This window comes from Sceloporus occidentalis, unplaced genomic scaffold, assembly GCF_023333645.1.
Source record: "Sceloporus occidentalis isolate IW3139 unplaced genomic scaffold, rSceOcc1.0.p SCAF_77, whole genome shotgun sequence".
NCBI classification, from domain to species: Eukaryota; Metazoa; Chordata; class Lepidosauria; order Squamata; family Phrynosomatidae; genus Sceloporus; species Sceloporus occidentalis.
Window position 1 is genome coordinate 3,316,815 of NW_028317057.1, and position 19,661 is coordinate 3,336,475.

Consider the following 19,661-nt stretch of genomic DNA (forward strand, 5'->3'; position numbering starts at 1 on the left):
GTATGTATTTGGTTATCTGTTTTCTGGCACTTTCTATAAGAATAAATAGAACTATTTCTTTTTTTACTTATCCAGAGATAAAACACCCCCCTGAATTTGTAATCACTTCAGAGGACAAGAATGCTAGGCCCAGAAATCAGTGAGAGGAAAAGTAAAGGTTTTGTGTTATTTACTATATTTCAATCTGCATATTTTATTGAAAAGGATTAGTGGCACGAAATTGTGGTTTCAGGTGTCCCATGTATGATGACTTTTTTTAGTGTACTGATTACTTCCAATCCCATCACATTACATCAATATGCAATAGAAAATCAGGAAAAGATGGGCATGGATGGTGGGCTGATTCGGTGGCGCAATGGGCCACTTGACTAGACTTGACCCCCCAGGCTGTAGGCTGCCAGCCCTCCCCTGGTTGCACGAGAGCGATAAAAAAAAAAAGTGTCCCTCTTTCACATTTTGAAATGTTGGGAGGTATGGGTCTGCATCACACAGACTTCCACTGGCTGCCCCACTAGACACCAGGGAGTCTGAAGCATGGGTCACAAGTAAAGGGATGCGCCGGGTGTGTAAGAGTGGCATGCGGGGGTCAATGGTTTTCTGGAGGCAGAGGGGAATATAGGGGGTTAAAATGCATGTCAGGGAGGCAGAGTGGAATTTATGGGTGTATAAGGCATATCTGGGGGGGCAGAGTAGCAAATAGGGGTTAAAAGGCATATCTGGGGCAGAGTGGCTTATTAGGGAGGCAGAGTGACATATAGGGGGTATAAGGCTTTTCTGGGGGGGGCAAAGTGGCGTATAAGGCATATCTCGGGGGCAGATGAGCATAACTGGGGCAGAGTGGCAAAAAAAAAAAAAAAAAAAAATGTATATTCACTAGTAAAACTTTTTTCATATAGGATATTCTTATATTGAGGCTTTTTCTTTTTGTCCTAAATTAATATTCAAATTTTGTGGGATCGTCTTATAATCAGGGTCGTTTTATAATAGAGCAAATCCTTCCTACCTCAAACCCACCTTCAATAGGGCTTTGTAGTTGTACTATAGTCTTAAACTGCCACCTAGAGATTGTAGATGGTATAGCAGCACTTACCTGTGACTATTGGTGTAGATCGAAAATTCTGTATTATTATTATTATTTATTGTTTTATATAGCGCCATCAAATTCTGTAACGCTGTGCAAAGGGTAGACAGGACATATAAAGTAGTATGTAACGTAACAAATTGACTAACAGAGACAACAGGTGAGGAGGGCCCGGCTCAAACAAGCTTACAGTCTATTTATCATTCTAAACCATCTTAATTCAACTGACAATCATTGAGGCATGGCGTCTGATGTCAGAAATGGGGTATATTTGGAAAAAGGGGATTCCAGACCTTCGTCTAGGGGTAAATAGTATAAATGCACGTAGCTCAATAACAAGAAAATACTTAGTTTTTATTAAATATGAAAAATAGTTTACATGCGAATTAATATTTACTTGTAAAACTTTTTTCCTATAGGGTAGTGTTCAGTAGTAAGGCTTTTTTCCTAATTCATATTAAAATTTTGTGGGGTCATCTTATAATCGAGCAAATACGGTACTTTGGTAAATACATTATTTGTGATGCAATTAACACAATGTAACAATTTTTGGCATCTTCTTGGATTTGGCATCTTCTTGGATTCCACATATAACCTCAAACATTTGTGAAGACCCAATATTAATAAAATGTTTGCTGCTACCTGTGTGATCTGTTCACTGAGTCAAGGAGACATTTTTTTTCCTGTAGACTGTTCTAAAGCAGAAGCAGTTTGCTATACCCTAAATAACCATAGGGCTAGAATAAGTAGATACAGCTAGGTCTTCAAGACGCTTCAAACCCAACACTGTCTTTGTATGTAGTTTTCTGTACACCAATGTATAGAGATTGTTCGGGTAGTCTGGTTCATGTGTTTATTTTGGCATTCTTGCCTTTTTTTTTATCTTATTCAGAATTATTTGCACCTAATCTGTTCCTGCTTTTAAATAAATAGACTACTGCTAGAAGCATCATGTCCTACAAGATACTCAGTAGAGAAAAATAAACACACTTTAAAGTACAAAAAAAATTATATGTAACAGAAATTGGAATATCAAAGCATAACCATCAAAATGATGAAAAAAAAAACCAATGAAGAACCACTTCCCCCAATATTTTCATCCTAAAGTCTCATTAATTGGTAAAATCATTATTCCCGTATATATGTATATATACACACATTATATATATATATATATATATATATATTAATAATTGTATTGTCACAGCTTTTTGCATTACTTATAGGACAGAGAATAGAAATCTCTTGTAAACTAGGCCTTCGATATTGGGAGAAGCTGCATTTTTATTTTTTAATATACTTTAAGTGATTTGATGTAATTAACTGGCATGAATTATAATTATAGATCATATTTTCTCTGCAACCTGCAGTTGTGTGCTGCCACATAGTGGCTCTGCTATCTAATATATATACAAACCTGATATATCAGGTTGTCTCCATTCCACATTACCTCAAGTGGCATGAATGTGTGTACATCTGAAATCTGAGGAAGTCTCAAACCACTCAATAAAAAGCTGTATTGGCATTTTGTGTATAAGCCGTGCATTGCTTGGTGAACAGGCCACTAGATGTTTTAAAGAAATGACTTTTGTTGATGTAGAAACTCCACAAATGATACAAACACATTTTTTAAAATAATTTATTGTCAGTAAGAAAGACTGGCTAATGGTAGTTTTCAGTAAAAACCTTTACAAGACCATGGCATCACAAATATACAGACACCATAAAAAACCATGTTATGGTGATTTTGGTTCTAAACACGTATGCAGGGGTCCCCATTATACTTTCCAACTAGGGCAAATCTTTGAAATCTACAATCTCAATTTAGATTTTTTTCCAGTCCCAAATTGCATCAGAGTAAGAGTTGTTAATTCACAGTTGTTACTGTCAATTTACTTGGAAATAACAATGTTGTTGGAAATACAGCCCAGAAGGTAAAACCTCAATGGAATTAAAGAGATACTGTGAAGCCGCGGAAATCGAAAAAAGATCTGCTTCCTGGCACAAAAGAGAAACCTTAAAACTGCTAATGATAAAAAGGAAAAGAATTCCAAAAATATCTACAAAATCTAACTAATGCTATTTAAATCAAAACTGTACATTGCATTTACAGGTGGAACAAAAGGTTAAAATTATATTTGAAACTTTATAAATACACATTACATGCTACTATGTTGTAGTGGTATTTTTTTCCTAAAAAAAATATATATTTAAAAAAAGTAGACAGAAAAAGACATTTTAAAAAATGGAGTGGAAGCAGCCTATCCAAATGGTTTATTTGTCTTCATAATTCTGGGAATGGCATTGGCACATATGTTTTAAAACATCATGGCCAGAGGCAACCATGCCTGATATCACTTGCCACATAAAAAAAGCATAAAAGCAATGGTACATATGAAACAGAAGAACAAAAACAAATATATATTGAAATGTGAGAAATTATTACGTTTAAAACTTGAGCAATGTCCAGGCACTTTTTATGGTGTCAGACTTCGGTGTGGTGCTGGGGATCCAGAGAAGGTATTGTCACATCTTCAAAGTGACCATCATCTCCACTCTCATAGTCACTTATCATGGCCTCTGACTCCATCTCACAGCATGCAGACACATCAGTGCATGAAGCTGCAGAAGTGTATCCAGACATGGACATGTTGTCCACCATGGGGACTTCGAAGTCTCTGTTATACCCTAACATGTAAGAAGCAGCATAAGGATCTCTATAACTATTGCCATCTCCACTGGTAGCGTTTTGAGGTTCTGCCATACTTGCTGAATATTGGTGATGAGGAAGGTACTTATTCAGGTTATATCTCTGATTACTTTTTGTTGATGAACCCAAGCTGCCCACACTAGGCATTTCTCTTGGTGCTTGCATTGTATCAAACTGTTCTGTATACTCTGGTGGCAGTGGTGGAAGCTCATCTGGTAATGGGTAGTCTTCTGGTGGAGGTGGGAAGTCAGTTTCTATGTCGTAGCCTCCTGGGTAGTAATCTGTTTCAATGGAAGCAGGGTCTGTGTAGAGAGGTGCGGTTTCTTCAGCAACTTCATAATGAGGATATTCCTGAATACCTGGCAATTGGACAGGAGGCATCCAGTCTGAAGTATCCCAGTGATAACCTGTAAATAGCAAGGATAATGCAAACATTAAGAAATAAATGATGTGAATGGAAAACATTAACATGTTAGTCATATCATACATGATTAAGGACACACATATATACGATTTAGAACACCTCATGCAAAGCATTTGTTGACATTCGTATTACTTTCAACATTGCTGTGATATGCTAATAAGCTGCACATTGGGTACGTATGCTCCTTCAGTGAAAGTGATGTGATATGCATGAGAGAACGCATTTTCCAGATCCATCTTCAATTACCACTTCTACACAAAGCACAAAACCATGTTTATGGTTTATCAATTAAAAGCATATATTTCCTCCAGAAGGATGTAAATGAAGTCGCTCGGCTCAGATTTTTGTCAGGTCATCTGCTTTTAGCATCAACTTGTCTTATGAGCTATGTTGTCTTCACAAAATATTATGTAAAATGGTATTGAATGATACATTAAGAGCAGCCCTGATCCATCACTGTCTCTCAATCAAAGACTGGAGATCTGTGTCACCATGTAGGTTAACATGGCAGTTCAAATTTTGGTGGCTAAATGAATAGACTACTAAGATGTGGCCATTATGCCACCATTATGCAGTCGACTTTACACACACACACACATATATATATATGTTTATAGACTTTGTTTGAATCCTTTGAGAGTGCTTTGTATGGAAACTGCTGGTTACTAGCACCAGGCTTGGAATATTTGGAATGGTGTGCAATGGACTTTGTGAGTATATATGTATATATATATATATATATATATATATATATATATACACACACACACACACACACACACACATATATATCTTAAAATGAAACAGGATGTACAGACTCAACATGAACGTCTCTGCCATAGGGAAAAAAATGTGAGAGGCCATTATGCAGTCCGAAAAATAGGCAATGCACAATAAAAAGTGAAGAGCTACAGTAGATGAAAAAAGCCACACGTGTAGAACTGACATCGCAAAAGCAATAACAGAGCAGATGTGGTGTTTGGTGAACAAATGAATAGACAGGCATAAAGGATACTTGTAAATAACAGCAATAATTAGGGATTCAGTCTGTTCAAATTTAGGCACGCATAGTCATTTGCCAGGAGCTACAAGCAGGCAGCTGGTGTGTAATGCCCAAAATAAAATCTATGCTGTTGAAACAAGTCCAGTAATGAGAATTTTCTGACCCTGTCCACATAAAGACATGAGAGCTAAAGAAGTTTCTCTCCCACGTTAAGCTGTAGAGATGTCAATAATGTATTTACAATCACAACTTGAATAATGCTACTATCTCATTGCAAGCTTATTCTGGCTTGTTCAGGAACATTTATAAATCAAAAAGTAGTAAATGAATCAAAAACAGGATTCATATAAAAGTAGAATTGTCCGGATCTAATAATTCTGCATTCCAAAGTCTATCACCAAAAGCTCTTTTACATTCAGATTGTAAATTTTTTATAATTTCTACATTCCAATTCTTCCTAATTCCTGGTTGAATCTATTCTTTTACCATACACCAAAGTGTGCGCTTTCTTGTTGGTGGAATGCTGGTGAGTTGAACACAAAGACTGATGCCACAAATGCTGCAAGTACAATTACATGTACACATGTATTTCAATCGTGGGTTAAACAGAGCAAAACAAAAGCAAAGCTATTAGTATCATTTAATAACAACATGCAGAAGTCACCTCGTGAATTCCTGACATCAGGAACTGCAAAAGAATCTTTGAAGGCAAAGTAGAAAAAAATGGAGGAAAAAAATCATTACATTAGAAAATCAGTTTAGCCAACATATATCTCACCTTGCATATTTTTAAAAAATATGGTAGAACAGATAGAGGCAGCCCGTAACTCCAATTTTTGTTAAACCAGAACTTTTGGGTGTCTACAAGGTAACTAACTCAGTTACAGAGTATTTTAATGTCGCAACTGATGAGATAGACAGAAATATAACAAACAATATGAAAGTCCAAAGAATAAATCCTCTTATCATATGGGAAGGTTTTTTTTTAAATGTTTAAAAAACATTTGAAGTTGTGTACATATTTTTTTTCATGGTTTGACAAATTGTAGAGCGCCTTTTTTTTCTTTTCTTTTCTTTTTTTAATGGCATGTATAAGCATGCCAAACCCAATAGTGATAAATGTAATAACGGCATACTTTATTTTGTACATATTAAATAAATGCCTAAACGAAGAAATAAAAAAATCACACATACACGGAATATCAAAGTAAAGCACAGCAAACATGTCTTGCATTGATCTCCGCTTTCATTGCCTCGGATGTATGACATGCTGGGCAGGTGCCAAGTCAAGGCCAGCTGCGTTACTTGCAGAAATTTAAGATGCTGAACTGTAGGTGAATGACTGCAGGATGTTTCATTCTGTCAGAACGGTGCTTTCAATGTGTTTGCTGACAGCTAAGTATTTGTATCAATTTATTTCTTTTATTGGCTCAAAGCAAATTAACTGAGCATCTGTTACTTGATCCTCTGAGTACAGTTCTCACTTCGTGCTGATTTAGAGACATAACTTTAAATCTTGCTTGAAATTAAAATCCAATGTGGCACAACGCAGAATGAAAGCATGCGAACTGTCTCCTTACTAATAAAACACCTAATTTGTTTACGGACGCCACTTTCGATGCCAAACAGATGCAATGAAAGCTAAGCAGCATGGAAATTGACTAGCACATCTTGCAGGAGCCTAATGGAACACTTTCATAAAACAAAATTATTTTTGGGCTGTAAAATAAGGGGTGCATATGAAACACATACAAGGCAAGAAGGTTATTACATGTACAAATAGGTATTTTATAACCCCAAAGGCATGCACACTCATAAAAAAAACACACGATACAGAACGGAATGCAAAACGTATTTACATATATATACCTTCATTTTCCACCGAGTCAATTACAGCATTGACAAGGTGTATAACGGTCACAATGGAAGCTTGTAAAGGCAAGAAAAGAAAGACATTAAAAGAAGTGTAATGCCTGTACATAGTATGTGAAGACTGTACATAGGATAACAGACACCTTTCCAGCTCATTATCTTCTATTAACCAGATGATCATGTACTTCAATGTTCTATGAACTTAACCGGTCTGGCGTTGGACTGATCACTGTATCTTAAATTAAATAATCACACACTTCTGTTCCCATAAAGTATTGAAATAGGGGCTAAGGTTACATCTGTATTTATATACAAAATGCACCTGTATTTTTTATTTTTATTTTCTTGTTACTGTAGTATGGACATAATGTGTCAATATACAGACACAATAATAAGGTCAAATATACACCACTTAAGTATGGCAAATACTACTTTTTAAATGTAATCTTTCAACTACTACAAGGGTGTATAATACAATGGCACTTGAAGTGTTAAAATGATGCACTGCCTTCACTGTGATAGTACATTCAATAATCACACTTCTATTTTGCCCTTCGTTTCTCTTTTTGGAGACATTGCCATTTTTACACTAAGGACTGCAAAGATTGTGGGACAACGGATATCAACAGAGTGAAATCAGGAGACGTCTCTTCCCCAGCAGCAACTGAGCTGTCTGTAAGAGGTAAAGCGTCTATCCCTCAGAGGCTTACATTTAACGTGTGAGACATCTAAAAGGCACTGTTTGGGAACAAAAGAAACATTTTTAATTCTAAAAATCTGTTTCAATAGGCAGCAGTTTTGTTTTTTTTTTGTTTTTTTTACAGATCTATGAAGCCTACAATAACTTAAGGTTTGGGGTACAATTTTCATTTCAACAAAGTCAAGCTTTTCCCTTATGCCGCGGAAAGATATTTTAGCAAAACACCACAACTCTGCAGTTCCCGTCACCAGCAGAAAACTGGAACTCGGTTCCTGGATCATTTGTCAATTTTCAACAGAGCCTAAAGACAACGCATACGTCAACGTATTTAGCAGGAGACAAGGAACTGATTATCCTACTTCATACCTTTATGAAGAGTGGAAGAGGTGAACTAAGAATTATACAAATGCAAGCATATGCATGCACCTACTTAAACTTGTTAAAGGCTTGAAGCGCTAACAAAAATAGCACACACGTACTTAACTGTGAACATTACAATTTGCATGTAATTTAGTGACATCAAATTTAACATACAGGAAATTACAACATCAATTAGAACACACACGAAGTGGGGTCTTTCTATTTTTTTATCTATCTTGTTTGAAGTGTACTCCTCAACTGTTCCTTCGAAACAAATGAACACCACAAAACCTATCCAAGTACACAGTGATGTCATGAGCCTCCTTTCGTCATCACAAAGAAAAAATTGGAGGCATTAAAGGGAACAGAGACAATTTATGTATTTAATCAAAAGGGTGGTGATGTAGATTCAAGGACAACTGAGATCCAAGGAATACCATCTTGGGCTGTTTGCTAAACAATACGCATAATCACTCTGGAGAAGATAGAGCTTCCAGGCAGAGAAATTATTATAGCTTCCAAATCACAGAAAATTAAATGGCTCAAGGTCATAATATTCTGAATATCAATGAGTTTTAACAATACTTTGCCTGGCGTGAGATAAAACATGTGTTGATAAGGATATGTCTGTTAAACAGTAATCATATCGATGTATGATTAAATATTTATAAGATTAATTAGCCTTTTTTAGTGATAATAATGGTAAAAAAATGATTAATATTTATAGATTCAAATATTTTAAAAAAAACATCTAAAAGAAATAAAAGGTATATACTAGAACAGGGGCGTCCAACATGCGGCCCGCGGGCCAAATGCGGCCCGCGAGACCTCGAGGTGCGGCCCGCGTAAGATCAGCAGCCAGGGCAACCGATCTTACACGAGCCGCACCTCAAGCCCTGCTACTTACTTGTGGGAGGGTCTTCTGGACAGCACAGAGGAAGCGGAGTTCACGTGACATCCTACTTCCTCTGTGCTTTAGCAGAGAAGGCAGAGGGAGGCCGCGCCCCCTGCTGAAGTCTGTGAGCGGCATCGAGGGAGCTGCAGTGCAGGTAAGGGGGTGGGGAGGGTGTTTGAATGAGTGTGTGTGATTGAGGGAATTAATCTGTGAATTAATGATTATATGAATAAATGAGTGTGTGTGTGTGTGTGTGTGATAGCATGGATGTGTAAGTGCTGGAACCTAGGCATGATGGGACTGTGACTACTGTTAGCAATCACACTCCTATCATGCCAAGTCAGCCAGTACATGCTGAAACCTAGCTAGCTGCCCCCCTTGTGTAGTGATGCTGCCAGCAGTATGGGGTCTGCACATCACTTACAGCCACCCTGTACCAGCATGTACTGGCTGACTTGGCATGATAGGAGTGTGATTGCTAACAGCAATCACAGCGAGCACAGTCCCATCATGCCTAGGTACCAGCATTTACTGGTTGCCTAGGCTAACAGCAATCACACTCCTATCATGCCAAGTCATATTGCTAATTTTGTCCAATTGCGTCTTACCTACTTTTATTAAACATGTGAGTTTTTATTAGTATTTTTAAAGGTGGGGGTCATTTTCGGTTTTGGCTAAGTGAACCCTGAATGTTTTGGTCCAAAATTTTCATTTTAGTTCATCCCTAGAATAAATCTAGGGAATCCTGAATTTGTAGTCGCAAAACTTTCAAGGCCCAGAAATCAGTGAGAGGAAGAGTAAAGGTTTTGTGTCATTTTACTTTATTTTAATCTGCATATTTTATTAAAGGCCATATTTTTTGTCACAGTGAAAAATGAGTGCGGCCCGCGCACGTATACAATTCTGATGAAGTGGCCCACTGCAGAAAAAACTTGGACACCCCTGTACTAGAATGACTGCGATGCAACTAACATGCCATTGCTTGTGATCATGACATTATATATTCAACGATAAAGGTATGATATACATGTATATTCACATGCCCACATATGCTACAATAAAACACATCACAATCACAAAACTGTACATGTAATAGTAATCCCACATTATCTGTAAGTAATAAAGGAAGATCAAATTAATCTTTAATGGATATAACATATATTTGACTAACTATATAATGGCAATGACAGTTTTGGATTATATTTAATTTTTGCAAAGTATAGTTAATTTATTATAAATAAATTTGACAGTTTTTAGGCTTTACCTTCAGAACTAAAGGTTAAGACAAAACTGGTCAAATTGAATTTTCCTGCTTTACATGGACAATTGATTTACTACAGGTACATCCTACATGCCCTTTGAAGAAAGTAACGTAACTATAGTCACGCTGTTTAAGAGCAGAGACAAATAAAGATTATCATTGTACTTCCTTCATTACAGATGCCATCAAACTTACAATGAGACACATCTCAAACTCTGCTTTCGCTCATTGGTGATTTGATCCATATGGGAACTGAGGTAGCAGCAATAGAGAGAGAGGAAACATCACCCTTTAAACCCAGTTCAGAAAAAGCCTGTGAAAAACATTACTATCTTATCAAGTAAAAAAATATATATTATTTTATTATCATCTTTTGTTTATATAGCGCCAACAATTTACGCAGCGCTTCTTACAATACATATATTCAAAGGGTATGACAAGATGAGAATTGACAGACTAAAACAAACCGATACATTAGGTGGAGAGAGCCCTGCTCACAAGCTTACAATATATATATATATATATATATATATATATATATATATATATATATATATATATATATATATATATATATATATATTACAGAAGTGGAAAGATTTTGTGCAAAGAGCGCAAGGGAAAAGTATGGTACGGTACCTCTATCAACCAATGGAACCCTCCTTACGACTACTTGGCTTTTACCACTCTGTTTCAGAATTCTCCTTTCTAAATAATGATCAGCTATTATTTATGGTACTTTTACACAAAGTTCCAGGCTTTGAGGGCCCCACTTGTGAGCTTACAATCTAAGGGATGACTTACTATTTAGTTGTTTTGCCTTAAAATGTGTAAGTAACCAATTCAAAATGGCAGCTCTCTGCATGTGCAATGACTATGACCTCCTATGCACCAGAGCTATGCAATGGATTATACTGTGCAGTAGAGGACTGCATTGGGATGCGGGTCCCGTGGGACTTGCGGGCACGGGCGGTCTTGCTGGGGCTGTGGGCGGGAGCGGACAGTCAGACACTGTACCTGCGGGTCCCGGTAATCCTGCGCAGTCCTGCAAGACTGCCTTCGCGCTGCTCCCTCACAGCGTCTCTTCTCTTGCTCCACCCAGGAACACAGCGGAGTCACGTGATGTGACGTCACTTCCCGTGACTCTGCCTTGTTCCTGGGCGGAACAAGAGAAGAAACGCTGTGAGGGAGCAACTCGAAGGCAGCCTTGCGGGACTGCGCGGGAAATCTGCAGTTCAGGTAAGGAGGTGGGCATGATTGGCCACATTTGTGTCGGGAGCGGGCAGGATTGACCACAAATGTGACGGGAGCGGGCAGGATTGGGTACACATGTTGCGGGAGCGGAACACACACACATTGCGGGAGCGGGCGGGATTGGACAAAAAATCAGCGGGAGCGGGATTAAAAAAGCAGTCCCGCACAGGGCTCTACTGTGCAGTGCTCGACAGCACCTTGGAGCCAAAAGGTCTAAGCTATTTACCCTTATTGTAGTAGTTCTACAATCGACAAATTTCAGTAATTTGGCAAGTAAACATTTTCATTTTTGCACTGATAAGGCTGCAATTCGATCAGTAGAAGATATTTAGAAATGTGTACACACTACATAAATAAAATTACTTGAGAGAACTGTAGCAATTTTTGCTTTATGACCTAATCGTATCCATCATATCAATGTGAATAAGTATACATCTCATTTCTAACACAAACATGTTCACTTGAACAGACCCCCCTCCATTTCTTCCCATGGAACTCATCACATTCCCAAATATGATTGAATATTCTGTACATACCATTATCATCACAGGATTCTGATTGGAAGGAACTGAGAGACTGTATTTCAGACATACTTTCACGGGGATTGTAGAGCTGACAAGGTTTTTCATCTAGAGACTTCTTTGAAAGACATGGGTCAAGATCAGCCTTAGCTAGAAGCGTAAAAGAAGATACAATGTCAAAATGTTAAGAACACTCAATTAACAAGCTGTAACTTTGATAGGCCCCCAAGGGATGTGCAGGACGTGTTCAGTACAAGCGACGCAGCAATGAAATGTGTTTGAAAGTGGTAATCAAAGGAACTATCAGAAATTAAATGATAATTACGACAACATGGAAGCAGTTTGGCATTTAACATAAGGAATAAATATGAGATGAGATTTTATAAGAAATGCCAATATTAATAGGAACATTGCTTAAAAATGTAATAGAAAACATTAACTGGAATATATTTGAGGTCTCATCTGTATTTTTGAAGTGTGGCAGTGACAGATCTGTCTCGTTTCCAAAGTAATGGTGTTAGATACTGACTATAATACGCAATCTGTACACATTAAAAAAACTACCTACTGCAAAAACTGCCATGTGGAAACTACTAAAACTACTATTGATAATCATGACCTCATTTTATCTGCACGATTATTCCTCCACATCATGTTTCCTTTATCTTGATCCACAAGATCAGATGAATTTGTGGATTATAAGAACCATGTTTTCCTGCAGAGTAACATATCACCACAAAGAAATCAACTGGACATCACAGTCACCGTATCCTTTAACGCATATGATAGCTGAGCCGTCTCTTTACATTTTCATGGTGTGCAGAGCCTTCCTGACATGTGTTAAAGTACCACTGGGGATGACTGTACTCTTCAGACAATAATATAGTTCTAAATAAAAGGGTTCCCACTTTAATAACATCTGAATATCTGACACTGAGCTTCCAGTGTTTACCAGTATAAAATGAGGACTCTGCATTGAGCTACAGCAATAATGTATTTTATTACCTTCACTTTCACTTGGGATTTACTTTTTATATAAACGTTAATGTAAGCGTTTGTCGGGAGTGGAATTATACAGAAAAAAGTATTGGAGGCTTTAGGCAAAATTCTTTATGCAATGCTATTCACAGATTAGCCTGGAAAGTCTGACTGACCCAGACAGTTTACTGATCACGCAGGAAGGGAAATTCCAAGCTATGGTATTTCCTGAATGTGCATGCAATCCATCTACCCACATAACTTGTGGAATCAGAATTTGTAAAACGTAAAAGTTAAATTTGTTAAACCTAATGCTTATGGGAATGACACACAACATGTACAGTTTATTCTTCTAAAAACACATTTTGGTTTTCATTGTTACTGGGAAAAATATATTATATTATTATTTTTAGAAAATATTTAAGTGTACATTGACTTTTGAGGAATCCCAATGAGTACTTTCTCCCAGCATTACATACTTTTGTATGCTGTTGGGCAATATAAATCAGATTATTAATTGCGTTTGTGGCAAACCCATGGTCACCGGTAGATTCTTTGGACTTTCGGGTGACGTTCAAAGTTATGGGTGTGCTCTCAAATAATCAGATGTGGGAGACGGGAGGCAGCAAAGCATGCCAAAGCTCCAGTCTGGTAACCATCGCAAATAATAAACCCGCAGGTTTCCAAGTAACAGCACACAACAGTTCACAGTACTTTATACTGATAAGCTTGGTGAATAAAGCAGACGACAGATACAAATATTCGAAAAGAGTAGGGGAAGAGGCAGTTCCAGTTGAGCTTTAATTTAATTGCCAATTAAACTATGTACCTAGTTGCATTGGTGATGCTACCATATAAAAAAATAAAGATAAGATGCCTAGGACCCCTTAGAGGATACAGGACAAGCAGAACACATATTGTTGATAAAATTTTATATCTCTATGTTATATCTAATATTCTCTTAAAATTCAGATATGTCCCTGCCTAAAGGACTACAGCAGTCAAGTACCCTATTTGATGGCAATGGGTCACTACACTTGATCAACACAGCGATAGCCCTAAAGGCTAACTTCAAGAGAGCTTCAAAAAGAAAATATGCACACACATAAACCTTTAAAATAAGTTGCTCCGCAGAGTGGTAAAGGAACTAATAACAACTGTGCTTACCATCATAGTCAAAGTCCCAGCTGGGCTTTTGTATTGAGTCACTGTCCGATGGCGAGTTGGATGGGGGTGGAGGTGGAAGATTAGGAGCTACGCTGCAAACTGCTACAGTTTTCCTATGTCCATGTATTGAGTCAGGGTTGAACGTGCTGAATTCTGGGTGCTCTGGAATGGTTGATCCTTCAAAGGAATTTCGATCCAGGTTGTTCCTGGAGTCACTAGGAATGCTTGGAGTATATGAAATGGGTCGGACAGGCACCTGAGGTGGGATGTCTGAATACACATTTTTAACTTTGGGCTCCAAAAATGTTCTTTGTAAAAATGCTGAAGAAGCCGACCCAGCGTGTTTGTCTTCTGCTTCTGCCTTCCTCTTCTTTTTCTTATTGACCACCACACGGCACACTACAAAAATTACAACTAAGCAGAACACTCCTGCTATGAATACAATTATCCCAATAACCTCAGCCAATCCAATATTCCAGGATGTTGATACATATTTGTTGAGCGTGATCTCTGTGCAGTGCTTTCCACCATAGCCATGACTACAGTTACAACTGTAGGAGCCATAAGTATTTTCACAAAGAGCACCCTTAGGACAGGGGCTTTCTACACACTCATCCACATCAATGAGGCACCTTAAAAAGAAAATCAAACTGTGTGTCAACATTCTGAACATAAATCAAAATTATATGAAGAACACAGATTCTTAGCCTTACCTTTCTCCTCTGAATCCAGGTTCACATTCACATACAGGACCATCCAAACTGTCAATACATTTGCCACTATTCTTACAAGGGTTATCTTTACAGTAGGGGCCAAGCTGACATCTGCAAAAAAACATTCACAAACTGTACAATGGGTAGACTGGACATAATAAGTAGCACATAGCATAACAATTTGACGTATAGGAACAACAGGTGAGAAAGACCCTAACTGTTCACATATTTAGCTTGGTTGACCTCTTGCAATGAAACTGTTTTTTATTTCACTTTTTCAAAACCTTGGATTATCCCAACTTGGTTACACTTGAAAACCTTAAACAATTGCTTCCATGTACAACTAACACTATCACTTTACATTTTATAACAGAAGGAGGTACTAACACTGACCACGGTACGCTGCTGATTCTTTACATTAATTGGTAAAGGACAATTTATATTTTATTTAAACCAAAAGCAAAGATCTCATACCGATAATAAATAAAAATTAGGAGTTTCTGAGAGAATATATCATAAAATATTAATATATTCTATCATTCACGGCTAAAAATACCCACTGTATCTCTATAGCAAATGGGCAAGCCTATCTTCTCTTTCATATGACGCCTTAAACAGACAAACTATTACACTAGGAGCTTTGATAAGCAGAATAACTTACCTCTGGCCTGTGTAATCACCTCTACAGTGGCAGATGAAATCATCCTTTACCACGATGCAGGTACCACCATAAAGGCAAGGGTTTGTTGCACATGGATTGATGCCAATTTCACAATGTGTACCCGAGAACAATGAAGTACATTTACAGTAGTAGCCTGTAATTGTAAGAATAATAATAAAAAAAATGTAAATACACAAAGAAACTTATGTACGTTCAATTTTATATGTGATGCCCTACCCGTCTTGGTGGGGTACATATCTATATGCACTGTTTACTGTTCCTCCAACTATATAGACAATTCACAGACTGAACTTTATGAAGTTATTGTTTTTGGATAACTGCCCGGTGAAAGAAAATAACCCCTTCGGTATCATGAAACCTTGTATATACACTTTAATAATCAGGAATCACGTTAGCAGCCAGAAGTTCTTACTGTGGAGTCATCCACAGCTTTTAATGTATACATCGTTTTTATCAGGCTTTGTGAAACAAAGTATAAAAACATTTCTTATTCTAGAATAATCAAAGGAAAGGAGCTCAGGTGGAAAATAACTCACCTCCGTTAGCCACCGGAGAGCAAACACCTCCATTTTGACAGGGATTTCCAGAGCAGATATCAGCACTTGTTAGGGAACAACCTGGATATATATCCACAGATTCCTCTATGTGAGCATAAATCTTAGATTTGCTATTTAGAGGGAGCTCTTGGCCATTTAACAAAACAGAGTCTATGCATCCTCGGAATCCATTGTTAACTTGAGGGCCTCTCCCGTGTTTTGACCCATGTCGCATATGACCACCAAAATACACAAAATTATCAAGGTTGAGCGTTCTGAGTGTGCCGGGGGCAGTTCCAGATGCAGTGTGGACACGATCCAAGACCAGCCTTGCATAATTACCATCCACTTCAAGAGACACCGTGTGCCACTGTCCATCGTTGACATGTATACTCTGAACAGACACTATGCCCGGGCCACTGCCACAATCAAATTTATACTGTAGTTTTCCACCTTGAATCTGAAATATGCAATAATAAGTCATTAGTATCTAAGTGCGTAAGACAGTAACAACTGTCGGATCGTGTCAAAATTGCTAATCAATATAGCAGGCTTTGCCGATTGCTGTGAATACACAATCAAAGATGCAACATAATACCCAAACGCAATGAAAGGCAGAGACAGATCAATGCAATGTCTTTATAAAACAGCTACTGGTATACAATGGGAAGTATAAAAGAGTGTCAATTTTCAGATGTTTGTTACATTGCCTTACGAGTTTGCGCCGTTAAGTTCATCTTAAAGTAAAACACACCTCAAGGATGCTATAGTCGGTTCCTCTTGCATACATGACAACTGCGTGAGCTGAATAAGTTCTAAGCTTCATTGAGAGTTTCATTTCTTCCTTGTTCTCATTTTCCAGCAGCCGGTACTTTATATAACTATTTCCGGTAAATGTTACAGATGAAGCTGCTAAAAGAACAATAACAAAAAGATATATACATATTTGTGCTGTTGATGTTATTTTCCAGTATACTGATCCACAGCTATGAAAACGGAAGAGCTGGCATCTGTCAACGCTCTAAATTAGAACACAATAAGCAAAAAGCGGAAGAAAAGCACCACAGATATTCCATCCCTCATTGACAGCACTGAGTTGTGCCAACGTCTATTCAACAACAGACCCATTGTCCTTCATTATCAGTATATGTTGTACTTACATGCCACTAAATCAAGAAAAATAAAGTTATCCTAAAATCTGGATTATAATATACGTGCTTAAAGGGGCACTCCCACTATACTTAATATCCTTTTGTTATTCTCTTATAGTTACACGGAGTTACTATAGACATGGTACAGGTAAACACATTAATAAGCACATAAAAGAGTGAGATGTTCATAAAGCTATCCTATATATAACAAGATTCAGGGCAGATTAGGTGGGACAAACTGCTTGTTTTGCATCTTTACTTGTTATGTATCCATGTTCCAGCCCTGAAACTGATAAAGAGGTATCCCTAACTACTTTCTTTCATTGATCAGTGAAGCGAGCTACATGTTAAAACCATTCTTCAATGTGTGATTAGCGACTAACCGAGCAGTACCCCGTTCAGTCATTAGAACGGATGCCATCAAGAGAAGTTGGGGAGTTGTTCATTTTGTATGTAGAAGTCATAGATAATTCCTTGACATTTTTTACAGTTTTAGTTTTTTCCATATCAAATAAACTTGATGTAATAATTATTCAATACTTAATAAGTTACGTGCTGAAAATGCTTCAGCGTTCCAAGTGCAAAAATACAGAATCAGTTCTTGGTCTCATCTTAAATTCACGATAATCATATGATATCCCATACATGCTTAAATTATTTTGGTGTAAGCGCCTCTACTACTTCTGCTGGGATGTAGTTTTCCTTATCTACAACCCACTGAATAAAGTAAAATGTACTTAGAGTAGTAACACAGCCTTCATCATTATGCTGTTAAACTAGAGCATTTTGCAAGGTTCTGTCGACCCCCTGCTATAACAAAATGTATTATATACACAAAAGCAAAGATCATACCGCTGCATTGTCCATGTCTATCATCTTGGCAAACACATTTGTGTTTGCCTTCTTTCACATCTACAATGCATTCAGTTCCTTCAGGACAAGGGTTTCCATCACACATAGTGTTTAGAATAGGACATTTTCCACCTAAAGCAGAAAGCATGTTAAAATAACCAAATACACAAATATAATATATAATTTATTTTAGTTCTTAAATGTTATTCTTACCTTTGCACAAGCATACAGACTTCCGGTGGTGCCTGGGCGTGACAAAGCTCAGCCTTGCGGTGCTGTGAGTTGACATCATATTTTCATCTACAGATATCTTCTCATCACAAAACCTCAAAGGGCACTCTACATCAATGCACAGCTTTTGGAAGACACCAATGATTTTAACGCCACTGAAGTCTTCGATATCAGCAACAGATGCGTTTATCTTCTGGATAAGAACTTTAGGCGCAAAAAGCGTGTTGCCAGGTTTATCTACCACCAGTAGAACATCAAGGTTCGATGGTGGTTCAGAAGGTTGCAAGCTAACAATCTGAATGTCGATTTTGCGCCCACCCAATAAGTTTCTTAAAGTTCTTTGAAAGTTCCGCCAGTAGTCTCCAATGAATTCCTCCGGAGTCAGATTTGCAAAACTGAACGTTATGCTGTTATTAAGCATCTCCTGAGTTACCTGTCTGACCTGCACAGAAATATCTGCTGCTGTCGTAAACTTCCCATCAGTGACAGTAACGTTTAACAGATACTGGCCAACATCCAATCGCTTATGAGCAATCAACTTGCCTCCAGTGCTCGAAACGGAGAAAAGGTTTTCTACTTTAGAATCCAGGCTGTATGTAAGGGTATCGTAAACATCTTGATCTGTTGCATGGATTTTTCCAATCACGCCTCCAGAATATTCCTCTCCGAAAGTTGAAATGTATATCTCTAGAGGTAAAATTGCTGGAGGGTGGATGCTCTCCTCAATCACTCGCACTTCAATATTGGTCATGGATGATAACGGAGGTTTTCCATTATCTGAAACCTAAAAATGCATGGGGAAAAAAAAAATATATATATAGTAAAGTTTAATGAGAACGGAAAAGAGAAATTTTTGGATGTGGAAAGCCATGCAAAGACATAATGCCCCCTATTATAGTCTTTTTAAACAGCAGATTTTTTTTATTTACTTATTTGTTATAGTTCTTTTTGATCTTGGTTCTATAAAGGAAACAGTTTGCACAAATCAAAGCAGTGTAATTGCACATATCCTACAGAAGATGGCACACAAACATCCAAAAAAACCTCATAATAAAATAATTTAATGCATTCTACTTTAATACATTAAATGAATATGAATAATAATTTATGTCTGCCACATTTTATCATATAATTGTCAACATACAAAAAAAAAAAAAGAAAAAAGTACAGGGGAAAATACACTATAAATAATTGTAAGGCAGCTAAGCCATTGGAAGGTCATCTCAGTTGTGTACTTACTAGAATTATTTAAATAAAAAGACAACAAAAA

The 19,661-nt window shown here is 37.4% G+C and overlaps 1 protein-coding gene across 4 annotated transcripts in view; it reads right to left on the reverse strand.

Annotated features, from left to right (window-relative positions):
* Positions 1-3,566: 3,566 nt before the first annotated feature.
* The window catches only part of LOC149285585 (protocadherin Fat 1-like), a 92,533-nt gene continuing 76,438 nt past the window's right edge, over positions 3,567-19,661 (reverse strand). For 2 of the 4 annotated variants that reach the window (XM_089495149.1, XM_089495148.1), the window contains 10 exons: positions 18,374-19,175; positions 18,161-18,292; positions 16,912-17,069; positions 16,158-16,617; positions 15,601-15,754; positions 14,940-15,050; positions 14,227-14,858; positions 12,097-12,231; positions 5,883-5,918; positions 3,567-4,198 (listed from right to left, as the gene is read on the reverse strand). In XM_089495149.1, coding sequence (XP_089351275.1) covers positions 3,567-4,198; positions 5,883-5,918; positions 12,097-12,231; positions 14,227-14,858; positions 14,940-15,050; positions 15,601-15,754; positions 16,158-16,617; positions 16,912-17,069; positions 18,161-18,292; positions 18,374-19,175 — 3,252 coding nt within the window. Of the gene's footprint in view, positions 4,199-5,882; positions 5,919-7,087; positions 7,148-12,096; positions 12,232-14,226; positions 14,859-14,939; positions 15,051-15,600; positions 15,755-16,157; positions 16,618-16,911; positions 17,070-18,160; positions 18,293-18,373; positions 19,176-19,661 lie in introns of all 4 variants that reach the window. The other 2 variants (XM_089495146.1, XM_089495150.1) reach the window with 2 other exon arrangements.